At 55.2% G+C, this 9,273-nt stretch overlaps 2 protein-coding genes across 2 annotated transcripts; one reads left to right on the forward strand and one right to left on the reverse strand.

Annotated features, from left to right (window-relative positions):
- Positions 1-233: 233 nt before the first annotated feature.
- On the forward strand, positions 234-2,348 carry ATF4 (activating transcription factor 4). Its single transcript, XM_065944333.1, has 3 exons — positions 234-437; positions 1,021-1,341; positions 1,434-2,348. The coding sequence occupies exons 2-3, from the start codon at positions 1,116-1,118 to the stop codon at positions 2,267-2,269; spliced, it is 1,062 nt and encodes a 353-aa protein (XP_065800405.1). The 5' UTR covers positions 234-437; positions 1,021-1,115; the 3' UTR covers positions 2,270-2,348.
- A 2,698-nt stretch (positions 2,349-5,046) lies between these two features.
- Positions 5,047-8,923, reverse strand: RPS19BP1 (ribosomal protein S19 binding protein 1). The gene is made up of 4 exons (XM_065944345.1): positions 8,764-8,923; positions 8,485-8,613; positions 5,881-5,978; positions 5,047-5,505 (listed from the first exon to the last, which is right to left on the reverse strand). Exons 1-4 carry the CDS (start codon positions 8,813-8,815, stop codon positions 5,371-5,373), a joined length of 414 nt encoding a protein of 137 aa, XP_065800417.1. The 5' UTR covers positions 8,816-8,923; the 3' UTR covers positions 5,047-5,370.
- Positions 8,924-9,273: the final 350 nt, after the last annotated feature.

Consider the following 9,273-nt stretch of genomic DNA (forward strand, 5'->3'; position numbering starts at 1 on the left):
AAAGCCTTGTAAAGAAGTGCACTTTTTTTCCTGAAGCCGTAAATAAAAAAAACAACTCATTCCTCCTTCACTTGTATTCCCTAGACATAAAAGTTGTAGATTTGGAAACGGTTGGGGCGTCGGATAGATGATAATACGTGGGCGGGAGGCGCGAGTCACGTGACGGCGGCGGAAGGATGTGGTCTGTGACGCGTCCTCACAGAGGCAGAGTCTATAAAGGATCCGCGCTCGGCTACTGCCGCCATTTTTTCTTTCTCCCCCCTATAGATGTAGTTCCTTCGCGGAAGTGCGCACCGTCTCTCCTCCCGCTCCCCCCAGGGTCCGCGGCCACCATGGCGCATTAGAGGCAGAAGTGCCTGCGGCAGCATCGGCCTTTGCAGCGGCGGCAGCAGCACCAGGCTCTGCAGCGGCAACCCCCCAGCGGCTTAAGCCATGGCGTAAGTACCAGGGAGGAGCCGCTCGGCTGGGCGCCCCCGGGTCGGTGAGGGGGTTTTCGCCTGCTTAGGCGCGGCCGACGGACTGGCGGCGTCGCGGAGGGGGAAGCGGTTTTACGAGCGCCTAGGACGCGTGACTCTTGCTTGGGTGTCCCCGGAACGCCGGCGCCCTTGTGTCGGGAGACAGCGGCGCTTTGCCTCGGAGCGAAGCCCTGGTCGGCCCCTGGCTCCCCGGAACCCACCGGAGTCCCACCTAGCGTCTCGCGAAACGTGGCAGCAAAGATGGCGGCGGGGCAGGGCGGCGGCGGCCGCGGCTTGAGTCGGAGGGGCGTGGGCGGGGCCGGGCGGCTCGGGCCGGATTTGGACGCGAGGGTGGGGCGACTTCCTCTTGTGGCCGGTAGGGACGGGCCGGGCGTCCATCTTGTGCGGCCTAATACAAGGGTGACACCATGGCCTTGGGGCCACGTGGTCCCTAGTTTCAACACGGAGTGGAGTTCTGATTTGGCCATCCTGCCTAATGGGTGAGAAGATGAAGTTCTCCGACCAGCTGATTTCTAATGGGACTTCGTTTCTATTTGCTATCCAGGCTTTTCACGGCATTCAGCAGCAGCCTTGCTGTAATCGACAAAGACACCTTCGAATTAAGCACATTCCTCGAATTAAGCATCAAAAGCTCGCAACATGGCCGAGATGAGCTTCCTGAGCAGCGAGGTGTTCGTGAGGGACTTCGTGTCCCCCTTCGACCCGTCGGGTTTGGGGGCTGAAGAGAGCTTAGGTCTCCTAGATGACTACCTGGAGGTGGCCAAGCACTTCAAACCTCATGGGTTCTCCTGCGACAAGGCTAAGGCAGGCTCCTCCGAATGGCTGGCTGTGGATGGGTTGGTCAGTTTCTCAGACAACAGCAAGGGTAAGAGGGATTTTTTTTATTTCCTTGTGGGATCTGGTGATAGGGGCTCCTACATTTGATTCACGTTTCTTCCAACTTTTTATGTTTTCCAGAGGATGCTTTCTCCGGGACAGATTGGATGGTGGAGAAAATGGATTTGAAGGAGTTTGATTTTAATGATACCCTGTTGAGTATGGATGACCTGGAAACCATGCCAGATGAGCTCTTGGCCACGTTGGATGACACGTGTGATCTCTTTGATCCCCTACTCCAGGAGACTAACAAGGAGCCCCCCCAGATAGTGAACCCAATTGGCCATCTTCCAGAAAGTTTACCAACAATTGACCAGGGTGCCCCCTTCACTTTCTTGCAACCTCTTCCCCCTTCCCCAGGGGCCCTTTCTTCCACTCCAGATCATTCCTTTAGTTTAGAGCTGTGTAGTGAAGTGGTTATCTCTGAAGGAGATAGCAAGCCAGACTCCACCACTTGTATTACTGTGATCCCTCAGTGCATAAAGGAGGAGGATGCCCCCTCAGATAATGATAGTGGCATCTGTATGAGCCCTGACTCCTCGCTGGGCTCTCCCCAGCATAGCCCCTCCACCTCCAGGGGCTCTCCAAATAAGAGCCTGCCATCTCCAGGTGCCCTCAGTGGCTCTTCCCGCCCCAAACCCTACGACCCTCCTGGAGAGAAGATGGTAGCAGCAAAAGTAAAGGGTGAGAAGCTAGACAAGAAGCTGAAGAAAATGGAGCAGAACAAGACAGCAGCCACTAGGTACCGCCAGAAGAAGAGGGCAGAACAGGAGGCTCTCACTGGTGAATGTAAAGAGCTAGAAAAGAAGAACGAGGCTCTGAAAGAGAAGGCAGATTCCTTGGCCAAGGAGATCCAGTATCTTAAAGATCTGATAGAAGAGGTTCGCAAGGCAAGGGAGAAGAAAAGGGTCCCCTAATTAGGGTAGTCAGGAGTATGTGCGCTTGTATATAGGAGGCTGAAGCTGTGTTTTAATAAATTATTTTGTAGTGAAAGTACTACACAGTCTGGTGTGTTGCCTCTGGTTTGAGTCCTAATGAGTCCCCCCAAAGTCTCAATTGCTGTGGGATTGGTTGTTAGTACTTAAACGCACAGTGAGATTATTTTTGTTCCTGACACTGTTGGGCCATAGGTGAAGATTTTTTAATAACTGCTGTGCTGGGTCTTATCCCTGAGTAGGGATGGAGCCTGGACCCTCTGCATTGGGAGCAGGAGTTGGAACTTCTGGAACACCAGGGAAGCCCCAGGATGACTGATGTGGTTGGACCTGAGACACTTGAGTTGGTTTACATCCCTTCAGTTGTAGGTCGTTGGGTTTTCTGCTGAAAACCAAGAACTCTTAGACTTAATGCTACTACCACCCTTGGGTGTGACGCTGGGGAATTTAGTCCAAGAAATGGGTGGGAGGAAAAGCCTGGACTCCACTCCTGTTTTTGTGCCAATATTAAATAGGCTTCTAATGTTTTGCAGGCCTCTTCCCATAAGGGTCTGTTGAGAGAGAGCTGGCTCTAAAGTGCTGAAACAGATGAGTGAGGTCAGAAGGCTGGCTGGTTCTCAGGCTCCCTTCTGGCACCTAGGCCAGCTAGCTGGAAGGCCTGCTATCCGCGGGTGGGGGGTTGGGGAAGAGTCAGGATGGAAGGGCACTGGTGCCACACTGCTCTTACAACCCTGGCCGGTAACGTTGGGTTTTTTAAATTTTTTCCATTTTTATTAGTTGGAGACTAATTACAGTATTGTGGTTTCTGCCATACATTGACAAGAATCAGCCATGGATTTACATGCGTTCCCCATCCTGAACCTCCCTCCCACCGGTCTTAAGTAGGATATGGCAGACATTTTCTTAATCCCAGCCTGGGTAGGCTTCTTAAGTCCTTTGGGGCCTGTGGAGGGAAGATGAGTGTTCCATGGTGAACAAGGTAGAGGAGTGGGTCACGAGGGTTATGTGAATGTGGCACCAGGCACTGTTCTAGACGCAGTGCCCATGGTGACCCATGTCCTACAGCAGGGGGTACTTGGGAGCTGTAGGGCCAGCCATTTGAACCCAGGGCTGGGCTGCTTGGTGCTGACCTAGGTGGAATTTTTCTCCAGGGCACCAAGGATGTATGTGGCCTTGGTGATTTTTGAGGTCTTAACTACCTGAGGACAGGAAAAGTTGTGGACACAAAACGGGCAGAGCACTTGAGAAGGCAGCTCAGGCCAAGCCTTGGGGGTGGGGATGAAACCCCAAGAAATAACAAACTTGCAAGAGGACTGCCCCACCCCAGCTCTGCTAGAGGAAGTCACTGAAGATGGCCCACCGAACTCTTGCATAAACTTGTTAAGACTCCCACCCACATGCCCATGTGGTCGTCTTGCTAGGGCCTCAGTCAGCTCTTCCACTCATGGAGGCCCACGGCAGTGGATGGCTGGAGCAGCCTACACCATGTGGAAGCCACAGGAAGCCTTGGCTGGGGCTCTGCTGGTTACTATAGGGTCTCCTCCAGGCAAATGTGCCAGCTGCTCCAAACCATCAGAGACATGTTTCCAGGTGCTTCACAGTCACTCAGAACTGGTCTTTTTTAGCCTTGGCCTCAATATGGCAACCTAGTGTCCTCTTGGCTCCTGAGCCTTCCTTTCCCATCAGATCTGTCAGTTGCATCCTTGTTAGGAAAGGGGGCCTGATCAGCCTGTTCTTCAGGGAACAAGAAGCAGTGAGCAGCTGAGGCTGCTTCTTGCCAAGCTATTTAAAAGAGAAAGAACACCCAACGGCCTCTCCCTGCAGGGGCGGAGGGTGGAGAGCTCAGGGCACACCCGCCTCACCCTTTTTGGATAGGCCCATCTGGGGACACTGGCACAATACCGCTTTGAAGTCTCAATTCCCATCCTCCCACCTTGACTTCCTGGAAGGCCGGCCAGCTTTCTACTCTGATGGCGGCCCCCTGCAGACAGGAAGGATTCCAACTTGGACTCAGGCAGGTCTGTGGTCCCTCTGTGTCCCCACTGAGGATGGAAAGCTGGCTAATAACCAGGGGAAGTGCTCCCCATCCCAGGATGGGTGTGTAAGGGGCAGAACCCATGGTGGGATGGGCCAACTCGCTTCCCAGTCACGGGGCCCCTTGGAAGTTCTTGCTAGACAGTGCATGTCCCACGGAGCTTTTTAGGCATGGGTGAGTGGGGACCCTGCAAGAGCCAGACTAGCAGCCTGAAGGCCCCCAACCTGTCCCCAAAAGAACTGGGGCTTCCAGGACTTGTCAATACCACACTGAAGACCAAGCGGGGCAGCACTGCTCACCCACTCAGGCATTCTGCTCAGCAGTGCCGGCGCCCCCCAGACACAGCCCAGCCTCCACCTTCCCCCTCACCTTGCTAGTTCCCACCGCATGTGACGGGGGTAAGAGGGGAAAAAAGTGGCCTTTGATGTGTCCCCCCACCACGTGTGCCCACGCCCTGGGCACTGGCCTGAGGCAGCAGTGATCTCTCCCTCAGACCCTGGTGTTGGCTTCCCTGGAATGAGCCCACAGCAGCTGTGGGTGCTATTTTTGCCTCAAGAGCTGCCTTCTCAGCTGTGGCTGCCCTCCAAGGGGAGGAGGCCAGTGGAGGCTGGCGCCTGCACTGGGGCTGGGCCCAAGGACTTCTCACCTGGAGCCTAAGAAGCAGCTGGAGGGGGAGTGGCGTGGACGCTCCTTGGTACCAGGGGAGACGATGGGAGACACCCTGTCTGAGCAGCACACAGCCCGGGGGCCACATTTATTAGAACCCGGAAGCCCACCCAGTGGCCCTCCTCCTGTCGGGAGGTGTGGTCCCCAAGCGCCCAGTGACCGGCCTCTCCACAGCAAACAGCCCAGAGGCCCTCCCTGGGGCAAAGCAAACAAAACAGCCGGAAGTGTTCCTTTCTGGCAGGCAGGTGGCACCTCCTGAGCCTGGAAATGTCAGCTCAAGTCTGAGCTGAAGGTCCTCCTGTGGGCTTCCAGCTCGCCAGCTCCCCCAGGAGTTCCCCACCCCAGGCTGAGAGGTCAGAGGAGGCTGTGCCCTCCTGGGAGCCTAGCTGCCGAAATACTCCTGCTGGAACTTCTGGAAGTCTTCCTCAGTGAACACGGTGCCCTCGGCCTTCTTCTTCTTCTTGGTCTTGGTCACAGGCCGGTCACAGGCCTTGCGGCCTCGGTTCTGGCGCACAATCTGGGGGCATGTGGGGGTCAGGAGCCCTGGGTGGTGACTCAGCCACCTGGAGCCCCACAGCCTGGCGCAGCCACCCAAGGGCCGCCCTCTCCCCCGGCCCTCCCCGTCTCGGGAAGGGGAGGGCACATCGTTTCTGTTGACAGAAGAGCCAGCTGAGGCCCAGAGGGGCCGCAGAGAGTGAGGCCAGGCTCCCTCCTCCCCGCTCACACTGTCAGCCCTCTGAGGAGGCCCCTCACTGCACAGCAGCGCATCCAGCTCTTGGGAGCCTGGAGGGGGGCCCACCCCGATACTAGCCTCAGGGCTGAGACTCCCACAGATCCCCGGAACAGCCTCAGCTTTCACCCCCAGTTCCCACAGCCCACCCCCCTGACGAACCTGCCGGGTGATGGATTCATCCACTGTGCTTCTTGCACTGGTCATAAACCTCAGGTTTACTCCAAGGTAACCTCGACGCTCTCTCTTCCGGAACTCAGCTGTGGAGGCAGAGAGGGTGGTTTCATTCCAGATTCACTCCCTCGAAGCTGCCTGGGTCCCCTTCTGACGTCTCCCCACTCCACCCCCGCCCCCCAGCCCTGCCGAAGGCCCCATGGTCCATTCCCCATGTCACTGCAACAGTCTGGCCTCTTCTGTCAAAGCCACACTCCACGTAGATCCCGCTCAAAGTCCCCCTTGGTTCCAGCTGCTCAAGTGATTTATTCAACAAATGTGTCCTGGGCATTTACTGTGTGTCAGGCACTGTTCTAGGTACAGAGCACAGAGCCGGAAACAGAACAGACCAAAAGTCCTGCCCTCATGGAACTTCCATTCTGAAGAAAGAGAGATGGTAAACAAGGCAAACAGTAGAGGGTGAACGTTTTATTGAGAAAAAGAGAACGGTAAACAGAAATGAGAAATGTGGGGGATGGGGGGAAGGTGGCAAGTCTAAATAAATAAGCTTTGAGAAGACCTGAAATTCACTGAAAGGAATTCTGAGCAAAGACTGGAGGAAGAGCATTCTGGAGAGTCAAAGGCTCTGAGCAGAAGTGTGACTAATGTGCTTGAAGGATGGGGAGGGGAGAACCTGAGGGGACGAAGCTGGAGGGGGCAGATTATGGGGGGCCTCAGCAGGCATGGAGGCATGGCAAGAACTCAGGCTCTCACCAAGGCTGATGGGAGTCCCTGGAGGGTGCGAGGCAAGGTAGAGACAGGTCTGACCTAGGATTTTACGGCATCACTTCAGCTGCTGTGGTGAGAAACAGATGAGGGGAGAAGGAAGGAGAAGACCAATTAGGAGGTTTTTGTAATAATCCAGGCAAGAGACAGTGTAGCTCAGACCGAGGTGGCAGCCACAGAGGCGTCCTTTAGGTTGGCCCTGAGAGTCCCCTCATTCACGTGCCATGGCAGGGGGGTGGGGTGAGTGGGGATGGAGGGTGTTGCCCGCTCCACCCTGGCATCACTGTGGCTCAACCCAGGCTCACTTCCCTGCTTTCACACTTGCTCCTGTTGTCTTTCCTCCCCGAGATTCATAGTTCTTTTAACAAATACTTGAATACCTTTATATTGCACCAGGCCCTAGGGATTTGAGGCTTCTCTTGTGGCTCAAGACAGTAAAGAATCTGCCTGTAATGTGGGAGATCTGGGTTTGATCCCTGGGTTGGGAAGATCCCCTAAAGGAGGAAATGGCAGCCCACTCCAGTATTCTTGACTGGAAAATCTCAAGGACACAGGAGCCTGACGGGCTACAGTCCATGGGGTTGCAAAAGAGTCAGACACAACTGAGCAACTAAGACTGGGGATTTGAAGACACACTAGGAGCTTACCGAGTCCTGCCACAGGTAAAACCATCAAACACCCCACCATCCTGCCCACACCTGTCCCTCTTCAAGTCTGTACATCTCATTAAGTGGCGCCAAATCCCTCTAAGATGCTCGGTTCTCGCCGACTCCCTCTTCCTCCATCCTCACAGCTAATCCACCACTGACACCATCAACACAGCTTCCATCTGCAGGACTCTCTTCTTGACTCTGCACTGTCACCAGTGCTCAGGCCACAGCTCCTTCTACTTGAAGGAATAGGTGGGAGCAGGGCTCTGGAGACACACTGCCTGGTTTCCACCTGTACCATCTGGGCAGGGGTCTGTTTCTGCATCTGTGCAATGGGGCTAATGACTGCGCCGACCTCACAGAGTTGTGAGAACAAATGAGCAAACATCTGTCAGAGGCTTAGAAGAGCACCCGGAGGGTTAACTTGCATTAAACGCTGTCTCTGACCCTCGTTTACTATATGTCACCTCGACCAGGCTTCTTTCTTTCAACATTTCAAAGATTAATAATAAACTTCTGATTCCACATATGCCAACAGTATACTTACCCCAACTCATTGTTATACTTCCATCAGGTCTGTGCTTAAATGTCGCTTCCTCAGAGAAGTCTTAGTATTCTAAGTCCCTTTCAAAGTACCCTAGTTTTACAGCTGGAGAAGGCAATGGCAACCCACTCCAGTACTCTTGCCTGGAAAATCCCATGGACGGAGGAGCCTGGTAGGCTGCAGTCCATGGGGTCGCTGAGTCGGACATGACTGAGCGACTTCCCTTTCACTTTTCACTCTCATGCATTGGAGAAGGAAATGGCAACCCACTCCAGTGTTCTTGCCTGGAGAATCCCAGGGACTGCGGTGCCTGGTGGGCTGCCGTCTATGGGGTCGCACAGAGTCGGACACGACTGACGCGACTTAGCAGCAGCAGCAGTTTTACAGCACAAACCTCATCACAGCGACCCAACCATAGGCTGATTTTGAAACTCCTCAGTGTTCTCTCCCCACTAGGACTGTAGACCTTGAGGGTCGGGACGATGTGATTCGTTCATCTCCGTGTTCCCAGGACCCCGCTCCGGGCCCGTCGCACCGCAGGTATTCTAGAAACGCCTGGGGAGCATTTGAAGCCCTGACTCCAGCGCCAGTTCCTCCCCGGGAGCAGCGCGTTCAGCCCCTTCCCAAGCTCACCCAGCGCCGATTTGGGCACCTTTCCCTTGGCGGAGTTCCGCAGTTTCTGGGCCTGGGTCGCCTTCGCCTTCCGGGTCCGCTTCGTCGGAGCTTGGCTGGGTTTGGTGTGTCCTGGAGCGGCCCCGGGGGCTGTAAAGAACGGACTCGGGTCGGAGGGCGCTCAGGGTTCCCATCCCACCCAGGCTAAGACTGGTCTGGATCGTTCGGCACCCTCGGGGCTCCTGCCCCCAGCCCCTGCCACCTTCCCGCCCGGCCGAAAGTCCTCGGGGAGAGCCTCACCCTCAGGCGCCCCCAATAGCTCCAAGCCTCGCCGCAGCAAGGTGGCCGACATGGCGGCGCTTAATCCCGCCCACACGTCTCAATTACTTCCGCCGTTGGCTCCCTTGGTGGTTTCGGCGGAAACCTGAGCTTGAACGAAAAGTTTCACAGTGAGAGGACGGAAGTACCCTCCTTCCTTAGAACGCAAGAGTGAGGTAATCGGAGGGAAGGGGGCGGGACCTGGAGGCGGGGCCAAAGCGCCGAAGGAGGCATTTGTCGTCCAATCGCATCCCAATCAACCCTTTGAAAGACAGGCAGCACCTTCTCCCGGAAGCCGTGCGCCTGTAGCCCAACTTGGCAGGTAAAGCCTCTCCGGTCTGCCGCTGCGTAGTGGGCAAGGCCGGTGCAGGGGCGGAATATTAGTGTTCTCAATTTTTACGAAAAAGGAGAATATATTTTTGGAAGTATTTTTTCCATATTCTTCAACCAGAGCAACGTATAGTTTAGCATGAGAATCCAGCTGTTTTGCAT

The sequence above is a fragment of the Muntiacus reevesi genome, chromosome 1, assembly GCF_963930625.1.
Source record: "Muntiacus reevesi chromosome 1, mMunRee1.1, whole genome shotgun sequence".
Lineage (NCBI taxonomy): Eukaryota > Metazoa > Chordata > Mammalia > Artiodactyla > Cervidae > Muntiacus > Muntiacus reevesi.

Bases quoted from the DNA above. Each gene is read 5' to 3' on its own strand.
- ATF4 (XM_065944333.1), top strand. From the start codon at position 1,116: ATGGCCGAGATGAGCTTCCTGAGCAGCGAGGTGTTCGTGAGGGACTTC. The intron at 1,342-1,433 runs GTAAGAGGGATT...TATGTTTTCCAG, and splicing joins TTTCTCAGACAACAGCAAGG to AGGATGCTTTCTCCGGGACA.
- RPS19BP1 (XM_065944345.1), bottom strand. From the start codon at position 8,815: ATGTCGGCCACCTTGCTGCGGCGAGGCTTGGAGCTATTGGGGGCGCCT. The intron at 8,614-8,763 runs GTGAGGCTCTCC...CGTTCTTTACAG, and splicing joins GCTATTGGGGGCGCCTGAGG to CCCCCGGGGCCGCTCCAGGA. The intron at 5,506-5,880 runs GTTCGTCAGGGG...ACATGCCCCCAG, and splicing joins ATGAATCCATCACCCGGCAG to ATTGTGCGCCAGAACCGAGG.